Source organism: Dermacentor silvarum, chromosome 1 (genome assembly GCF_013339745.2).
Source record: "Dermacentor silvarum isolate Dsil-2018 chromosome 1, BIME_Dsil_1.4, whole genome shotgun sequence".
In the NCBI taxonomy this organism is placed as follows: domain Eukaryota; kingdom Metazoa; phylum Arthropoda; class Arachnida; order Ixodida; family Ixodidae; genus Dermacentor; species Dermacentor silvarum.
The window spans coordinates 97,054,717-97,075,142 of record NC_051154.1 but is presented as its reverse complement, the minus strand read 5'-3'; the positions used below and the strand labels follow the sequence as shown (position 1 = coordinate 97,075,142).

Here is a 20,426-nt window from a genome sequence, read left to right as displayed (position 1 = left end):
GCACTCTCCTCTGCTCTGTGCTCACAATTTGGTGTGCCTTGGTTGGTAGAGCTTGTGGCTTGCGGTACACGGGGAAAACATCCTTCGGTAGATGTTGCACTGTCTAACTAAGGCTGCGATGAACTGCAGCATATGCGTAGTGAAGGGGTGTTCGACGCCCTGGGGCTGTATTTTATAATGATCCATTTCGTTTTACATTCTTTTCCTTTCTTTTATCATTGCCTCAGACGAAGTTGTGCTGCAATTATTGCCGAGATTGAGCACTCAGTGCAGCAGAAAAAAAAAAGGAAAATCAAATGAATTGTTACAAAATACAACCTCTGCTCATACTATTCTAGGCCATTGCTTGGCTTATAAGTGTTCTGTACATATGCCAGTGTAGCACTGCAAGCTTCTGATTTCATACATCAACTTATTGCTGTACTTGAATGGAGAAAAAGCTCCAAGCCTCTGATTTCATGCTGGATCCCAACGTAAAGATAAGCTTTTTGTTTAGAAGCATCCGATTGCATAGTGTTATGAACGGCCAGTGGGGGCAGCGACCTTCAACCCTCTCCTGCTTTGCTGCGACGAATCGCCTCATGGAGTTGAAAATACGTCCCACGGAAAGACCAGCGGCGACACCATGGCGAGACAAGTTTCGACGAATATGTGGTTACTGGATGCCACTTTGTTGCCGACCTTGACGCTGGAATGGAGAAACTCTTGGGAAAGTGCGTTCTACGCCGTTTCATTATGGCTGCTGCTTGCCACCATAGCTGTTCGCCGGACGAGGCTGCTAATGGCTGCGCCATCCCAGGAACCAAGACGTGCCAGAGTGGGTCAAGCATGACACCTCCCATCTACAAGCGTCCTCTCTGTTCTCTGTGATAGTGAGCCCAAGGCTACTTTTCCCAGTGTGCTCGGAGAACAAAAGCACCGTAGTGTTTATGCGCACCCTCATCCTCAAGGCTGCTTTGGATGCTCCTGTTGGAGGAAGGTGTGCCCGCAGGTTTCCCTGGCCTAGGGATCTAGGGAGGACAGGAGGATTTTAAGTGTTTACATTTTAAGTGCTTTTAAGTGCTCTCCCTTCTGCTCCGAGATGTAGCTTAGTGCTCTCCCAGAACGATGTAGTCTGCTCAGATGTAGTAGCGCTGACATGCTACGATGTACTGCGCTCCGTACTCCAGCCAGTACATGTATACCCTTGTTCTGTAAATAAGTTTGCCTTTCCGATGTAAATAAACCCACTGTTCCGTTTACCCTACCTCTAGACCTCGTAATCTTCACGAAAGAAGCAGCCCTAGTCAAGTCTGCTCGGACGACGGCGTGGGTCCGCTAAGCCTCTGTGTGAGGCCCCGGTAGTATAGGCCACCTACCTGTTACGTGACGCACCGGTGGCGTAGGCTAGAGAGTAACCCGCAGTTTGACGTCGAACTCTGAGACCACGACTCCCGAATCCTACAATAGTCTGATGAGCGTACAAAATCGGAGGCTTGCAGCACTCCAATGGTAGCTCACTAAATGCAGGGTGCATACAGGTCCTTGAAATCCTTGAAAACCCTTGAAATTGAAAAGTTTGTTTTCAAGGCCCTTGAAAGTCCTGGAATTTTTTTCCTTCCTTGAAAATCTGTGAATTTCGTGAGCAATGCACTCTGATATCAACATTGCGACCTCCTTTCTGTGGTAGATCGGCGTCGATCTGACAAACTCCTCATTTCAGAAACAAAACGCCAGCGCGAGCACACATGGTTCTGTTTTGCAGAACTGCACGGAAAAAATAAAAGGCTTCACCGCGTCAAACCGCGAACGGAGCGAGAGACTCGTGCCGCACTTCGGTGCTAGCTCGGCTCAGGTGGCAGTGTTTACGCTGCTTTCCTCACCCTATCTTACGTTTCACTCCTCGCCCTTCGGTCTGCTTTGTCCCACTTTCACTCTTGCACGCGAGGTGAAGCTAGTGAAGCGAAAGAGAGCTATAGTGGAGCAACTTTACCACTGATGCTTAGTGCCTTTGAGTGGATGTTTGTATAATATTATTTATGATAATATAAGTGCAATAACATTGTCTATGCTGAATGTTTTAGAAATGTTTGATGAACCAGCCCAGCTTATACTGCAGAAGCCTGAGCAGCTGTTGTGAGTGTTCGTTGTGTTAACTTTTAATATTGCAGACTTGAGAAAATGATCAAGACATGTTTTACAAAATTGCAATATACATCTATTTGTTGCAATTTAATGGATATGTAGCAAGACTACACTGAATGGTTTGTAAATGTACGGTAAACTTGCCCAGTTAATTGGCAAAGTCAGAGAGTAGCTGTTGGGAGCATTCATTGTTTTTCGTGAATTTTTTTTTTTTTGTGAACTTGCAAAGTAATCAAGGCTAGACATTATTAACATCATTGGGATGTACATTTATTTCTTTATTTTAATGCAATAACCCTATGCTGAATGTTTTGAATATTTTTGGTGAACATTACCCAGCCTATACTGGAGAAATCTCAGCCGCTGTTGTAAGCATTCATTTTGTGTTGTGATCTTAAGAAGTTATCAAGGCTAGACATTTTTATTGTAATTGTGATATACATTTATTTATTGTAAGTGCAATAAACCTAGTCATTTTTTGGAAATGTTACGAGTAAACAAATCCTACTTATGATGCCGCTTTGAGTCCTTGAAAAAGCCTGCGAGAGGTCCTGGAAAGTCCTGGAATATCCTTGAATTTTTGCCTTGGAAAGCTGTACGAACCCTGTAAATGTTTTTATGATCCATTATGGGGCCACTACTTCTGTGCGTATGACGGCAAAACTGGATTAGCATTGGCAGATGTTCTAAAGAATGCAGTCATCTCATTGATGAAGATGAGGCAGAGAATATTTGCAATCGTTCAGGGATGTGCAGCAAGTTTTTGCATTGGCTTACCCGATGGTTACTGACAACACTTCTCCCTTTTCCTGGTGGACAATGTCAGCTGTGAGGCCAGACAACCATTATAATAAAGTAATGGATATAACAAAGTGCCGCTCTCCTTGAACATCTTTATAACAAACTAATGTGTATTGCTATTTAATGAGCTTTACGGTATTTGAGCTCTAGTGTAGTTAAACCTAATTAAAATGAAGTTGAAGAGGCACTGTGATTGCTTTGTTATTACCATTCATTTGTTGTATCCATATGTGACCTTGACCACAAAGATTTTACTATGGTTGCCATAGTTTAAAATGGGGTGCTGGAGATGCCGTTCCTATGGCGATCTCTGGGCTCACCATATTTAGCAACAAAGTGTCCAAAAAGTAAATGTGCTTTGTTCACATTTTGTTAGCCAGATATATGGTAGCCATTGTCAGCACTGCCTGTTAACAGGGATCAAACCTGAGATTCGGAAGTCATTGCAGACTATCTAGTGGCACTTTAATTGAGGGAGCATGATGATTTGTGGCCGACTTGCTGACAAGTTGCGAGGGCTGAATGCCCACTAATTTGTCTGCATGCTAAAGGGTTAAACTTTACAAAAGCTTGCATGTGGTCAAAACGATCTTGTTCTGCAGTGCCAATAACGCACTTGGAGCTTGTGTAATTGCTGCATATCACCGCATCATAGAATCCATATCCGAATGTTTCACATTGAACTTCACACTTGGGACCTTTAACATGTCACACATTGTAGCACTCAACACTTTTCAACGTGAATATATGAGTTGGAGTGGCCAGTTACTTTTTGCTTTGGGGAAAATGTTTTGTCATATCTGTTGGTAGGGAAGTTTAGCTTCATCAAAGTGAGGTAGCAAGTGCATGTATTTCTATGGGGCCTTGAAGGGGAATTTAATTTTGTTTGTTGTATTCGTTATTCTGCTGTATCCTGGGGCAGTTTTCTCGGGCAAACACTTTCGCAGATAGTTTCACTTTCGCGAGATTTCACGAGATGCAGCACGTGCATGCACGATGCATATGAGTATACAACAGCTTATATTATTTCTGGCACTGTGCCAAACTCACTGTCTTTGCACAGTGCCACGAGCGCTGTCTGTTGTATATTTCAATGCCATGTCTCGCGAAATCGTGCGAAAATGAAACTATCTCTGTAAGTGATAGCCCTAGAATGCGGTCCCTGTCGCATTGGGGTGAGATTCGCCTGTATAGCAAAAATTTTAATTGAACGAGTTGTTGAAACATAGTTGTCACCAGAAGTACTATCACATTCAATATGAGCTGCAACATACGAGCCGTGGCTGCAGTGACACTCTCTAGAAAAAAGTGGAGAGGGCGTTGCCATTTGAGTAATGTGCATACCCCCTGCTTTCTGTCATCTGCTTACTTCGTGGAGCGATAATACACTGGCTCACCGAGCAGTCATCACTTCATCACGGATTTAAAAAAAGAGAGAGAGAGAGAGAATGGTTATGAAGCTAGGGCAGTGTGTGCCATGATGAAGCACGTTGCGCTAAGGGCTACTCTGCGGGTCACTGTATTATCGCTCCGTGAAAAAAAGCAGACACCTTAAAGCATGGGGGTATGCGCATTTCTGGAATGGCAAAACCCTCTCCACTTTTTTTCTCGAGAGCGTAGCTGCAGCCACGGCTCATGTGTTGCAGCTCATATTAATCACAATAGTGCATGTGGGAACAAGGTAGTTGTCCTAAAGGGTGAATTATCAAGTTTCTTTTTTTTTATTATATTTTTTGTTGCCATCATTGTACAAGAGGCACATACTGTTTCTGTCATAGTATTTAATTTTTTACTGTGCTCTTGTTTGCCTCCTCATTGTTGAAGTGCGCTTACGATGTGATACTGTCTGTTTTTCAAGTTAAAATGTAAGCTAGTGCATTTCCTTTGACCTTTGTTAAAGACCAATAAACAAAGGTTACAAGGTGTCATGACACTTATAAATTTTGGTCACGGTGTCTATAGAAGTGTTAGATGGCTGCGTTGGCATGGTGTGCAGGATGGAGAAACATACTGTCTGGATGCCCGGCGTTATGGCAATGTGAGCCGGTTTGTGAACCACCTGTGTGAGCCAAACCTTGTGCCTGTACGAGTTTTTGTGGACCACCAGGACCTGCGGTTTCCTCGAATGGCCTTCTTCAGTTCACGGCCCATTGCTCGCAATGAAGAACTGGGGTAAGTGTGAGGGTATTTCTTGTGCCTTTAGGCTGCCTTGTACCATAATACATTGATAATACATTGATAATACCATGGGGTGAACATAATATAACGGGAAACCTGTCATGTCCTTCTGATTTCAACTGCTTGTTTAATTGGCCAACTGGTTTCTTTTAACCTTTGTGATTTGTCTGTTTCCTTTTACATGATTAATTTTGCCAAGACATTTATTCTATTATTGAGGACCTTCTCCTGCTTTACTTTCTTTGTGTGCATACAGCTGGGACACTTTTTGCATGAGAGTGACTCATATATTCTCAATGTTGAAGCATTGACTCGCCTTTGGTTCTGATAGCTCTGATTTCATGTGCATACAGCAATGTTATTGCTGTATGCTTCTAAGAGAATAAAGTTTTGACTTGTGTGATCCATAAACTAACATTTCATGAGAATGTGCGTTGCATAGAATGAAAATAAACACAATTGTATGCATACCATTTTAAGTTAACACTTCACATAAATTTCAACATGTGCGTTAGATGTTTATAATTTTTTTCAACAAATGAATGAAATTAGTTTTGGAGGAATTGCTTATCATTCTAAAGTTAATGATAGTCCCAAGGTTTAAAGGTAGACTGGGAGTTGGCAGTGAATAAAAGAAACAATAAATGATGATCATAACAGCAAAGTTAGAACTATTGGAGTGTGCTGGTCTGGGCTGGTTGGTACATCATTAGGACGGGAACAAACAGTGCTAGGACGGGACGAAGTGAGTAGACAGATAAGGCACTGAACTAGCAACCACTGGTTGATTGCTGGGAAAGCAATATATAGAAAGCACAGGTTCAGCGCAGAAGGCCAGAAAAATACGGTTTCTGTGCCGCGAAGGGAATGAAATTATCACATTACGCGCGTCATCATAGCAGGTTATCATGTTTTTAACAAGTAGTTAATCTCGCAGCTATGCAGAGAAACAGAGGTACGCTGACGCAGGAGTTTCCGATCGATTGAATGCAAAACGCTTCCCAAATCTCGCATGCTCATTGATCTTTATACCTACCTAGTAGTATTGTGCAATCTTCAAAGAGAGGTTTGCAGCCGCATTCTTTGCAGTCCTGGGCTAAATGGCTCGGTACAGACCCTTTCATTGCGTATGCATGCTCTCTCAGCTGGTCATTCAAACATCGGCCTGTTTGGCCAATGTAGCAGCGTTTGCACTTGAGCGGGATCTTATACACAACTGCGTATGTGCGAAGTCAACATGAGGTTTTCTGTGTTGTTTCTCACAGATTGCTTTTTTGGGGCCTTCCTTGTTTACTTTCTGGCATAGCGCTGACAGCTTGTCCCTGGCGCTGAACAAAACGCGTGTGCCTATTTTTCCGATGACCTTTTTTAAACTATACGAGACCCCATGGACATACGGTATTACGGTGGTGCTCACATGAGGTCCCTTGTCCTGGGCATCACGTCCTGCCCTCCCTCTGGTGAGGATCACCAAAAGCTTTTCTGAAACACTTGTCAGCAGGGCCATAGGGTACCCAGCCTGGATGAGCCAGTGCACTTTGTGCATGAAGCTGCTAGCCACCTGGTGGTGGCATGAACAGGTCAGAGCTGCTCTGAGACACAAGACAGCAATGCTTCTTTTAACTATTTTTGAGAGCGCAGACGGGAAAGGGAGAATACTTTTCTTCGAGCAGTGGTTGTAAGCCCAACATACGTGTTCCCTTTCAAACAATATCTCTAGGTCTAGAAACCTTAACTTATTATCGGAGGGATGCTCGATCATTAGTTCTAAAGGTTTCATTACTGATTGAAAGATGTCGAAAATTTCTTTTGCACTCGAGAGTTGGCCTGTTCTATCAGTTTTGTGTAGCACAAGGAAATCATCTTCAAAGCGAAATACTTTAGTTACGCTGGTCGGTAGAAGGCAGCCTATGAGGCTTCTGTCAAAACGTGCTAGCACAAGGTTGCTAAGAACAGGAGCGATACAAGATCCAATGCACACGCCATCCCGCTGGATGAAAATGGCACCATTGTAGCTTATGAACGTCAACTCGAGGTAAAAACTAAGGAGCTCTAAAAACTTGTCAATATGTATGCCACATGCATTCTGAAACTTAGTGCTCCCGTACCTATCAATGCACTGGCTAACTTCATCACACACGAGGTTGTCGGGCAAGGAATAGAATAAGTCTTTCACGTCAACTGAGAAAGCACCTACTTGCTCCGAGCACTCATTCTGAAGGTATTCGGAAACACTGGTCGAGCTCGTGATGATGCACGGATCATCACCGGGGAGGATATCTAGAGACGACTGCAAGTAGGAATCTACGCACCGTTGCCAAGTACCACGCTCCGAGACTATGGCTAGGGAAGGATTGCCTTCTTTGTGGGTTTTCACGGAAAAGAACACAAAAAGGCACAAATTTCCTGCTGCCTTGACAGACTTGGCCAGGGCAGAGTCTTCACAAATCTTGGCCGCTCGAGTTCTAGTTTTTGTATGGTTGACGCCGACCAGCCCTTTGAAGTCCTTTGAGATGGCCTCTTCAGCTTTGCAGTCGTATTCCCGCCTTGGCAAAAGCACGAAGCCCCCCTTCTTATCGGCCTGGAGGAGTCTGGCGTCAGCTATTCGTAGCGAGGCCACAATGAAGCGAGAGCGTTGACCAGTTTTCTTGACCTCTTGCAGTAGGCACTCGACGCCTTCCTGAACTAACTGGCCTACTTCATCCTCCTTAGCCCTTCCCACGGTGTTTCTCACCAGGCTGAGCAGCTCCACCCTGTACAGCTTCGGGTGCTCGCAAAATTTTGGCCCCTTCCGTAGCACTTGTTTTATGTCATTCGGCACCGGCTCGTCTCCAAGGATGACCACCTCCTGGCCTGGCTCCTTGTCTCGGCGGTTCTTCTTCGGCAACCAAGGCAAAAGTTGCAGCCAAAGGAAATCCGCCGTTTGTTGTGCTACTCGAACGTCTCAGCGGAAGAGCCTTCCGCCAGATTGCCTGGGTGCCTGTTCCATACTGGTGCAGTGCAGGCATTCTGTGAAGAAGCGGATTTGACGCCATGCTTCGGATGGCAGGATGCGGCAAACTCTCTTCGCGTGTGCCTCTGAAGGTGCAAGCCCTCCAAATAGGCAGAGGACTTCTGGGGGCAAATAAGAATTCTTCAGTGAAAAGGTGTACAACTTTGCCTTGCACGTAAACAAGGAAGGCCCCAAAAAAGCAATCTCTGAGAAACAACACAGAAAACCTCATATTGACTGCGCATACGCAGTTGTGTATAAGATCCCGCTCAAGTGCAAATGCTGCTACATTGGCCAAACAGGCCGATGTTTGAATGACTGGCTGAGAGAGCATGCGTGCGCAATGAAAGGGTCTGTACCGAGCCATTTAGCCCAGGGCTGCAAAGAATGTGGCTGCAAACCTCTCTTTGAACATTGCACAATACTACTAGGTAGGTATAAAGATTGAAGAGCACGTGAGATTTGGGGAGCGTTTTGCACTCAGTTGCACGGAAAGTCCTGCGTCAGCGTACCCTCTGTTTCTCTGTATAGCTGCAAGATTAACTACTTGTTAAAAACATGATAACTTGCTATGACGACGCACGTGATGTGATGATTTCATTCCCTTCCCGGCGCAGAAACCCATGTTTTTCTGGCCTTCTGCGCTGAACCTGTGCTTTGTATATATTGCTTTCCCAGCAATAAACCAGTGGTTGTTAGTTCAGCACCTTGTCTGTCTACTCACTTCGTCCTGTCCTAGCGCTGTTTGTTCCCGTCCTTAGAACTATTGCAAATTTCCATGTCTTATCAGATTGCCTAAACCTATATTTCATATAATTTGATGAATGAATTGCTGAAAAGTACAGATACCTATTTAGAAATGTAGGTATGATAGTTTCCATGTCTTATCTTTTCTCTTTGTGAATGACAAAAGGGGTAACATTGTGCATTTGCCTCTAGTAACATCATTTAGCAGTCCAGGCAGATCCTTAGCATCAGTCACATAACTACCGCTGATGGTAACACGAAGGTTTTGAACTTTAAAACAAAAAATTGCCATTATTGAAAAGGTGGACATGTGGCCAACAAATAACAATTGCTGGTAAAGTTCATGACAAGTGCAGTTTATTCCTCTGCTGTGCTGAGGACATGTTACACTGCATTAGGTGCAACACTTCAGGTTCTACTGGTTAAACTGAGGCTCTGTGGCAGAGCACATAGCCGAAATTTCGCTCACTGGAAATTTTGCTTCAGTCGGAAGTTTCATGGTTCCCTTGTGTTAGCGCTGAATTTCGTAACCATGAATCCAACATTCTAGCTAGCCCAATTACCAGTCTTGAGTTAGAAGTTTGCTTATGTGTGGTCAACTCCTCTGCCTATTGCATAATAAAAGTTGACATGCTTTTGGGAATTAGTGATATATATCACCACATCTCATGTGTGTTTTTACAAAACTTAAGTTTGCTGTGCAACAGGCTTTAGCTAGCAAAACTGCCCAGCCTTTGAGCTCTGAAGTATGAGTGCCACTTTCAAGATTTGCAAACTATCTTGGCACCATAGGTATTTATAGCAATATGAAAATGATGGGCTGTGGCAGGGTACATTTCTACATCCTCTGGAATGGATAGTGTTGTATATCGCTGCTGGACTGAAATTTGGGAATTGTGTGCACACTTGCGGATGCTTCTGATACCCTTAAATGAAAAGTATGGAGTTTTTTTTAAAACCTGCATTTATTTGGCCATTTGGTTCTAAAAAATATACCAGGAATTCTCGTAGCGCTTTTACTGATCTTGCTGAAAAAGATAACAGAAGATATTGTATATTAATTATTGATGTGTCAAAATTACATGGTTGTGCAACCTTTGTCATGATGAGTTATATAACTCGTCATTGGCAGTTAAGGGGTTAAAGGGACATTAAAGAAAATATGAGGTCTAACTAGAGTTATAGCATTTCTGAAGTAGTGTATGGACCACTTGTAAGGAAAGCAGGGATTTGGTGTGTCAAAAAAATTATGAAAAACTGAAATACAGGTGGCAATATGGTCTTTAAAGGGGACACTTAAGAGCGACACTAAATCAGTTCAGAATAGTGAAGTATTCTTTCAAAGCTACGTTTTTGTTGGTTTAGCAGAAAAATGTTAGTTGCTAGCTGATAAAATGAAAGTCAAAGTTTCTTTTTCTGAATTTCATGCCCAAACTTTAGTGCTGGCTGGTTAATGTGACTTGGATTTCAAGGTACTTTCTGTTTAGACTGTTCTTGTGGAGCGAAACTTCTCAGAACTTGTTAGGTCAAGTCTTAGGTTCTCTTATGCTATGTAACCTTTAATTATTGATGAACTGATAAATAATTTAGTGTAGATTTATTTAAAGTTCGTTATCTTTTGGGGAGCTAGTGTGAGAACTTTAAAGTGGTTTTGCAGCCTTCTTATGCTTTTGTGCCTGTTCTAGCTTACCAACCATTAAGATTGGCTTTTTCGGTGTCCCAGATGTGGAATTTACCAACACAGTTCACTTATCGTTTCGTTTTATTGCCACTTCAAGTTTCTGAAGCAACTCACTATGATGGAGCAGATTGTGGTAACAACTGGCTGAGGCTAATCAATTGTTCTTTATAAAAGATAATTGCATTCATTGCATTTGTAAATGAAAGAAATTTCAGTCTGGCAACGTTTGTGGGCTTTTCCTGCCGAATACTGCCCCAAATCATTATTCACGAGACCTGAAAATTCCTGTCATCACACAGTAATGCCACTGGTGCAACTAGTTAATAAAAAAAAACAAAACAAATACAGGTGGCTATGATTAATCCAGAGCACTCTACTACAGAAAGTGACTCTCGTACCCTGTTATGCAGCTTTTTAACGGAAAACTCTACCTGTTTATTACAAAAGAAGCTGAGGCAGGGAGTTTATTATTCAATTATGATTTTCTTTGCTAGTAAAAGTCTTTTCTTACTTAATTAATGTGGTGATTTCTCAATGAATAATCTTCCAGTATAACCTAATGTTGTGCTTACATTTTGTTATTATGCCTGTCTTTATTGGCTGTTGAATTCTTGAACAAAAGCTTTCTTCATTGCTTCCTTTTTGTGCTGTTGCAGGTTTGACTATGGGGAAAAATTCTGGATAATTAAGTACAAAATGTTCACATGTGAGTGTGGCTCGCCGAAGTGCAAGTATTCCAAGGAGCGCATTGGTGAGACCCTCCTCAATTACCGGCGCCGAGAAGAGGCTGCTCAGGCTGGCGGGACCCACTAGCCACTAGTGCACCTGTGGCGTTCACTGCCATTTTAGGTCTATTCCTGTATATCAGTGGTGTTTGATTGCTTACTAGTATTTTACGCAAGCTGCGATGGGTAAGCAGAATGAGCACCCTTGGTAAGTTGGTACTGAGGGTACATAGAGAGCTGTATGTATTCATTTTATCCTGTATCTCCCAGACATTAGTTAGCAATGTCATTATTTTACCACAAGCCAGAAAAGGACTTACTGTGCTTGTTCGTTCCTCATGTTTGCCTCAGGCAGGTGTTGATAATGTTAAGAAATAAAGGTATCAAGCCCACGGTTTTACCACTGCACCTCTTCGTGTGTGACAAACATTGATTATTTTTCATCAGACTCATATGATGCATCATGCCACAGCATTAATTGAGATGTGCCTGCAACACTGGTGCACATATGCTGTGTCAAACTCTTTCTTTGCGCCAGTGTCATTCCCATTGTCACTGGAGTGATGCGCAGATTCATGAAACAAACTTGCAAATCTTGCACATGCTGTCTGCAAGATTCACAGGTTCATAAAGTCAATACACTAAAGAAAGTGTGCCGTGAATAAAAGCAAACTACTAAAAGGCCACCACTAACAAGATGTGTCTCACATGTCCTGCTTGCCAATGGTACTGGAGACAGCATGTATGTGCTGCTGCATGCAAGCTTCATTCTTCGTCAGATTGCAGGGTATCCTCTTGTATGTTCAAGGAAGTGGCAGTGTAGTTCTTTAAGTTTACAGGAGTTCTGGGGCGTTATTCTCAAGATTAAGTGGGAGTCTGTAACTACTTATTTAGGAGTCAGGAGCTTACAGTGGCTGTTTTGAATGATTGAGGTATAAGGAAAAAAAAGTCACTTGTGTCTAGGGATTTTTATTTTTTTTAATTTTTTTTATTTGGAAACATCTGAATGTGCTACATATGATTGCTGTTGCTGCTTGCTGTGAAGTCTGGTCCATAATTTGTTTTCATTCTGTTAAGGGTGAAAAACATAGCCCTAATTAACAAAGACTGTGTGCTAAACTTAAAATGCAAAGATGACTGCATGAATATCCATTATGAGGACATTAGTGTTTCTGTAGAAGAATGAAGGAACTGAGTCGGCATTTGGTATGGGAAATGTCCCACTTGCGTCCTACATACCTGGCATGTGCCTGCAGGGTCATAACCCATTGCACTAGGCAAAGGAGTGGCCTCGGTAACGATCATTTTTGTTGACATGAAGACCAGCTCTGTAGACTGGCTCAAGGCTTAAAGGGACACACTAAATCAGTTTAAAGTGGTTAAGTATTCTTTTAATACTGTTTTTGTCAATTTCATGGTGAGAGGTTGTTACTATGAGAGGAAACGAAGGCTAAACTTCTATTTTTTGAATTTCATGCCGAAACAGCAGAGCCGGTGTGCCAGTGTGACATGACAAGTTTTGAAGTATTTTCTCGTATTTAGGCCATTGTGACAATGCAGACATTCTCCAAACGTGCTCAATTCAGTTTTTGGCTCCTTTAGGATATGATGTAGTTTATCTTGTAGTTCAAGTAATGGACTAGGCCCCAGCCGACGCTGTCAAAATACATGGAATCACGGCGAGCTGTGGTGGGAACTTCAAGGCTGGGGCGCTGCCATTCATCTTTAGTCTTTGGATCTGTTCTGGCCTACCAAACCTCTCATGTTAAGAGTGGCTTTACTGGTATTGCAGAATTTACTGGTAATGCAGAATTCAAGCCAACTTTCTGGACTTGAGGATTAAACACATACAGTTCTACAAACTTAGTCACCAACTTCTTGGCGCTTAGCTTATAAGAGATGCCATCAGTTGGTTCTGTTGCACAATCTGCTCACGCTGTAGCTGATGAGCTTTCAAAACGAAGCTGACCTCTTCCATCAAAGACCGTGATCCGGAGTTCTTTTGACACATCAATTGAAAAACTAGTTCGTCGGAAGTCACCAGACCACGCAAGTTCACTTTCATGGCACCCTTCCAAAGTAGTTCAGTACTGTCCACGGAAGCTTTCTCCAAAACGAAGTTCACGAGTTCTGCCGAGCTCAGTCCATGAGGTTGTTCCACCGCTGGTTCATCTTGAGCTTGTTATATCGAAAAGGTGATCTTCACAGCGGCGGTCTCCTCAAGGAAAAATGTTGCCCACATGTTGGAATCGGTTGCCGGTTGCACCAAAATAATGTAGCATTCTTAGCTAAAAGGGCAAAATATAAAGCTTTGCTGTGGAACTGACATCCGCCTTGTCTCCATTTATTCCAACTTCGTCTTCCTTTTCTCCCTCCCCAGCCTCTTGCATGTAATCTTTTATCCAAAGGCTCATATCACTTTAACATGCATATCTTTTATTCATTGTATGAGCAGTAGACTGACATACGCCTATCTTGGAAATAGCAGAAATGGTGCATTTACCTTTTCTCATACCATGGAATTGCAGTATCTTGCCAGTGTACAACTGTAAAGAGTTTTCAGAGCACTGAAGCCCCAATAAACTTAAGTGTTATTACCTGTAGCACTCCACCTGTAATTCAGGAGTGCAACATGGTAGTTCGTACAAAGAAGCATATACAGCGTGTTTGAATTTGAAGAAACATGCATTGATTGCTACGAAATTTTGTTTGTTTACAAATTCAAAGCACAAAAACTTCAGTTAGGGGTACACAAGACAATTTTTAAAAAGCATACGTAGGGAGATGTAATGTTTCATTCCAGTTACTCCATCTTTAAGCATTAGGATCAACGAACAGTATTGACTATATCGGGTGTTTCAGCGATGACTGTCTCCACTTATTAAAATATGGGTAGTTTGAGAGGAAAGGATATTTTGTGGCAAATATTCAAAGCAGTTCTTCATCAGAAGTTGTGCAATAATTGCCAATAAGTTCTTTATTGAACAACCTTTTACGAACAAACTTTTAATTAATTACTCGATTTAAATGTTGCAATTGCAGAATTTATGCTGGTCATTCCTCAATGGGCCTCCACTTAGTAGAAATCCTTGGGCTATGACTAGTCTCGAGGTATTTCTCTCCAAAATTATTGACGGAGTGCAGTAGTGTATTGTATAGCTTTGTAGGAAATTTATATATGGAACTGAATGTATATCATAGCACATTTTGGGGACAGATATCTTGAAACAGGTGCTTGTGCCAAGATTTCTACTAAGTTGACTAGCCTTAAAGAGATTGAAAACCATTCGGAATGTGTCTTGAGATTATAGTGCCGATAGAAAAATAGCAACTCACAATGATATGAACAAGCGTAATTTTATCCCTAAATTAAGGAAATATATTTTGATATTGGCACTAAAACTCGCGCATCGATGACAGGGGGTGACATTCTGTGGCGAAACGTGTCATCAGGCCTTGAAAACCGTGTCCATTTCTAAAGAAATGTACAGGCCTCACTTGGTTTCAAATCTTATACCAATAAAGTCACAAATATGTTTATTCCCTATTTTTGCAAAGTATCTCGATTTATCTGTGTACTATTGGTAATTTGCAAATAGTTTTATAAATATGTGGCGCTGCCTGCACACAGGGAAGCAGAGTCATTAATTGATGGAGCACCACCGTCTAGCAAGCTTCTCGCAAGTACGAAACCAGTCACTGTACTGGAACAACGTGCAACGGTCTGCACGCCAGCTGACAGTGAGTTTTCGGGATGACCACACTAGCGGTGAAACGTGCACCGCCGCCTACCTTAGTCGACTTGGTCCATTCTTTCATTGGTCGGACACATAGATAGTGATGGTTGCCTCTAAGATGCCTCTGAGTAACAAAAGCAGATCTTGAAGGCCATATTTTATTCTGTTGCCGGCAAGAAATTCTGCAAAATATAAAAGCATCTGTGACATCTCTACAGTAATAAAAAGTAGTAGCTGTTTTTAGGCTGCAATCTCGGCGTTTAATACAACAGCTATTCTGCCTCCTAATGTGCATATGTTTCAAATTACTCAGTTGCTGTTGCCATCAATATCAGTTGTCACTGTTGCCGGCGTCCATACACAGTAAGTTGACTTTGCAGATTGAAAAGTTACGTTTGAAAATTTTCCAAACATTTTCTGGATGAACTGTTGTGGGTACAGGTGCTTCAGATTGTAGGCTTTCCATCGCACAAAGAAAAGGGGAATGCTTAAAAATCGGTTGTCTGTCCCTTTAAGCACTTAAGTTCCGCAATTGCTTCGTGAACTGAAGTTACTTAATAAAAAGTTTAGTTAGGTAAATTTAATAATTGTGCAGTTTATTGCCAGTTGTCACCAGTTTCTGATGTCTGCAACTGCTAATAAATTTAGCCAACAAACACCATAATAATTAGCCTATATATGTCCACGGCAGGGCTAAGGCCGAGAGAGGCCTTAGCCCTGCCGTAGACATACCCCTGTGTTGTGTCAGCAGGTTCTATCATACGCCTGTGAACGTACCGACTACACCACCTAATCCTTTGCCACCCTTGGCTGAATTTTCCTCTCTTGGCATTCATTTCGTTGTTTTGATAGACTGTATGTTATCTGCTCTGTGCATTACACGACCTGCCGAACGTCACGTCTTCCTCTTAATTGCAACCAGGATATCAGCTGCACCCTTTTGCTCTCTAATTCATGCAGCCCTCTTTCTGTCCGTCAAAGCTACCATTTTCCATTCCATCACTCATTGCATGATCCTTTGCTTTTTCTCAAGCAAAGTTATCCTTGAAGTTCTGGCTCCATAGGTATAATGCTGATTGTGTAATGGTATAATGTGCTGATTGTATACTTTTCAGCAGTGGCGCAATGACGGGGGGGGGGGGGGTTCAGGGGTTGGAACCCCCCCCCCCCCCCCGGAGGCCGACTTAACCCACCCTTTTGTTTAACCCCTTTTCTTTCCTTGCGCATTTGAGTACTGCAACTAAGATGCAAGACGCACAATCGTCTGCACATTTGCAAAAAGCGAATGTTTTTGACAATTTCCCGTGAAGAAATTGAAATTAGTGCTGTTTAGATGGTATTGGCAAACTGTCAACACCCCCCCCCCCCCCCCCCTGGCAGAGATCCTGCGTGCGCTACTGCTTTTCAGGGATGTTGATAACCGCCTGTGATGATTTTAGAATGCCTGCCACATGCACTTCTCCCCATTTTATTCAGTTGGATATTTCCTCATGATCGTCGTCATAGTGATCACCAGAAACTGTGTTGTCACAAATCACCTTTTTAAATTATCTGAGACAGCCATCAGTGAAACAGCTGGCATATATTGCTATCAGCACTGAACATCTTTTTGCTTTGCTATCACAGGCTATCCTATTAAAACCTCTACTCCACTATCCTATTAAAACCTCCAAAGTATATCTGTATTGTGGATTTGATGCCGGGTCTGAGATGTAAATGCAATTTCTTCCTTCAGAAATCAGTACCTCCTCACACGGCCAGCAGTACTGTTCCCTAAGCATGTTCAGTAATGGCAGAGCACAGAGAGCCATGGCAGTAGTGTAACTCTAAAGGGTCAAATGTGTGGCACTTGCAGTGTAACACGTGATGTTACCAACTTACATGTGAGCACAAAAAAAAAAAAATAAAGTGTAACATAACCTTGATGTAGTGTGACATGTTCATAATCAGAATGAGAAGCATTTATTAGTTGAGGTTATAGTAAAAATTTAGCACAATGGTTTTTATCCTTGGCACATACAGCATTACTTTGGTTGGCCATCGTTAACTAGTGTAAAAGGAAAAACAGAAAGGTGCTTCATTAAAGAAGAGTGTGGTGAAGTATTTATTCATTCAAGATGAAGAACAGTTGCACAAATTGACAGTAGCGGCAAGTTTTCTTGCCTATGTGAAAGGGCCCTTTGTATCCACATGTATGCAAGAAAGTGTCCTTTTTTGCTTGTCTATTTTGTTTGCACAGTTACCTGAGAATGGCTGAAAAACTTCTTTGCTCGTGCTGTCAAGGGCTGTTTTGTATCTGTGGGGTGTTGTATGCTTATCTCTATTCCTTTTGGCTTCCTGAGTGTGTAACTTGTATGTACGTAATTGTTAAATGCCTGTGGACAAACTATTTATTAGAATATCAGCCTATATATATATATATATGGGCTGATAATATGTAAGGTTTGTAGAATTTTTAAATATTGCCTCGTGCAGATAACATAATTCTAGGCCTTCAGCTCAATTCAGAGAGTTGGACATTACCTGCATCAGAAATTGAAACACATATTCAAATAATTAGCAAGGTTTCACAAATTAACTTAATTACTTTATTACTTTACGGCAAATATTTCAATTTAAGGATTATAGCTAGTGAATTTGGAAGGCTTATCCGCTTGAAATGTATTTCCAGAATGACAACAGTTAGGAGATACGTGCCATCAAACTCTCTCTAAAAATTCACTTTGTTCCACTTACTTTTTTAGCAAAACATTCTTTTGTGCATTGAAGCACAAAGGCAACTGGAACGCCTATGTATTTCGTCTTGCACTTTGGGAAATAATATCTCAAAGGTAGTGTCATCCTGTAGATTCATTTCAAGTGGATACCTCTTGCAAGCTTACCAGCTACAATTTATAAATAGAAATGCGTGCTGGCACGTAAATTAATTACTGAAGAAGTTAATTAGTAAATTTTTGTTAAATAATTGAATATGTGTTGCGATTTCTCAGGATAGTTATGTTCGCCTCTTTGAATAATCCAGCTCAAGGACAAGAATTATGCTAGCAGCCACAGGGGATTTTTTTAAATTCTGTAATCACCCCATATATATATATATGGTCAAGATTACCAAAAATCGAGCTCCTTGGTTTCCCTTCTTCTCTCACACACATATATATATATAGAGCTCGAAGTTGTGGTTTTATACCAGGCCACATTTTGATTGTAGTGAAATGCAAAAATGGTCACGTGCTTATTGGTCAAAATTAATCTTGAGTCTCCTACTGTGGTGTGCCTCATAATCAGATTGGGGCTTTGGCACGTAAAACCCCCAGCATGTAACTTTAATTTTTTAAAAACAAAGCTTGGGAGAGGGCTGACTTAGAATTGAGAAATTGGTGTGAGGACGCTCTTTAAGGCTGTGCAGAGTAACTGATGTGATGTTACACGGTGTGAAGGTGATGCTACCTTTAAGCCAAATTCCTGTTATGTGCGTAAGAATAAATTAAAAGCAGTAAAATTTCTTGTGGTTACATAGAAATAACTAGTATACTTTAGCAGTGGCTAAAGCATGCTTATTTATTCGACATCATGCAGTATGGCAACTTTTTTGGTTATGGTGTTTCACTGCTTTGTATTGACTCGTATAATCCTTTTGTGTTTTGTGACTGGCGCAGCATGGCCTTTGTCGCCTTTGCGCCATTAAACCAGAGTTAACTCCTTTTGTGCTGAATTAAGAATATAATTATTTAATAAATGGATAAAACCATACTTGTTTTTATAATTTGGAGGTATGATCTTTGTCATCACAATATTGAGATCGGGACACCAGCTGGTATGGTAGATGGTTTCTAAAACAAGTGGCTGACTGGGATAAGTGCAAGCTAAACCCGACTGATCACACCAACCACATATTGCTAAAGTGGCAAACAGGATAGCAGGAAAGTGAAAAGACATTTCCGCTGTGTTCATTTCGAGGCTTTTTCAAAATTGACATACTTCAGCAGTGATGGGCAGAACTGGCAAGGAATAAAGCGATAAGCAATCATGTGATGCCAATTTAAATGACAGTGGTGTATTAGATTGCTTCACGAAAGTGGGCTTTTTATGTGTTGTGCACCATCATATTAATCATCTGCTACCAGCATGGTATGTAAAAAAAGTACAACACTTTAGTCTTGTTTGTGTTCTGGTAACCTAGATTTCGTCTCTTGACAATCCAATTTCAGTGTATCTGCTGAGATTTGGGTAAATATGCCTTGTGAAAATGGCATGTTCAAAGGAAAGAGAAGAGGAGGTTTGTGTCAAAAGCAAAACCAGCTGATTTGGAAAAGAAGCCAGAGGAGGCATGTCTGAACACAGCAGACAACACACACAAAGGCACAAGGCAGTGTTCACTGGTTCCAGGCCCTTTGGCTTCATTCATCCACAGAACTCCGCAAGAAAGGATGTGTCCATGGCCTAGAGTGGCAAAATGTTCTTATGATATCTCTGGCATTACTTGGTGTTGATGGTCGATGCATGTATGTTATTTCATTGCACCATTTTTTCACTTCTCTGTTGCACTTTCTTTCTTTTATTTCTTAAGCTTCATTGCCTTGCACTTCGTTTTAGACTCTTGATAAGGTAGTAACATCCACAGAAGACTGATAGAGGTGTGACGGTATGTAGTGCTGTGGACAGCTCTACTAGTACTGGTGTTATGTTCGTATGCATGCTGAAATGGTTTGTACTTGATACTTTTGTACTGCTTCTGAGAGATGTTTCAAATTGTGGATGGCTCTTATATTTATATATTTGACAGAAAACTTAAGTTGATGACACTTATTTTTAATTAACTAAAGAAAACGAGCTCTTCATTCTTGTTTAATTGCAGTCTTTTGTGTGCTGTTGTGTACAAATAAAACACAAATAAGAAAGTATAAAGTTGAATGTTACTTGAGTTTTATAGCACACTGCTATGTGTCTTGTCCTCAAAGATGGTGTAGGCCCAAACTGGAATCATGCCAATATCACACAAAGTAGCAAAAGGGTAAAGGAAAGAGCACATTCTAGTTAGCCCTAACTTCTTTGTATTTTATTGTCAACGTTTGTACATTGTGTGGTGGTTTTAAAATGTGTGCCTGCTGCAATAAGCGTGTTTGTATGTATCCCAGAGATGTGTGCAGAATATTTTCTTGACTTAAATAGTTTAAAGAATGCATTTAGTGGACAACCAACTGAATGTCTGCATGCCATACCTTTTTCTAACATTTTATTCTTCACTATGGCTTTTATGGTATGATCTTTTGGGTTTGATCATGCATACTGCCTCTCTAGATCCTGTTGCGTGCACCATATTAAGAATAAAAGGGCCAAATTGAAGGCAAATCAGCTTGTAAAGCCATATTCTGGCAGCACATGTGTCCAATGACGATGCTCTCTGTACCATTGGCACCCACTAAATCGTTTTCAGTATACTT

General features: G+C 41.5%; 1 protein-coding gene and 1 long non-coding RNA gene across 2 annotated transcripts in view; both read left to right on the top strand.

The window, feature by feature from the left end:
* LOC119433159 (histone-lysine N-methyltransferase EHMT1-like) overlaps positions 1–11,656 on the top strand; it is a 135,626-nt gene extending 123,970 nt beyond the window's left edge. Inside the window, exons 22-23 of the mRNA XM_037700298.2 lie at positions 4,922–5,097; positions 11,180–11,656. Of these exons, the coding sequence (XP_037556226.1) occupies positions 4,922–5,097; positions 11,180–11,336 (333 nt within the window). The 3' untranslated portion in view covers positions 11,337–11,656. The remainder of the gene's footprint in view (positions 1–4,921; positions 5,098–11,179) is intronic.
* Positions 11,657–16,186: 4,530 nt separating this feature from the next.
* On the top strand, positions 16,187–20,426 carry LOC125947107 (uncharacterized). Its single transcript, XR_007468131.1, has 2 exons — positions 16,187–18,598; positions 19,036–20,426. It is a non-coding gene; the product is annotated as an uncharacterized LOC125947107 (long non-coding RNA).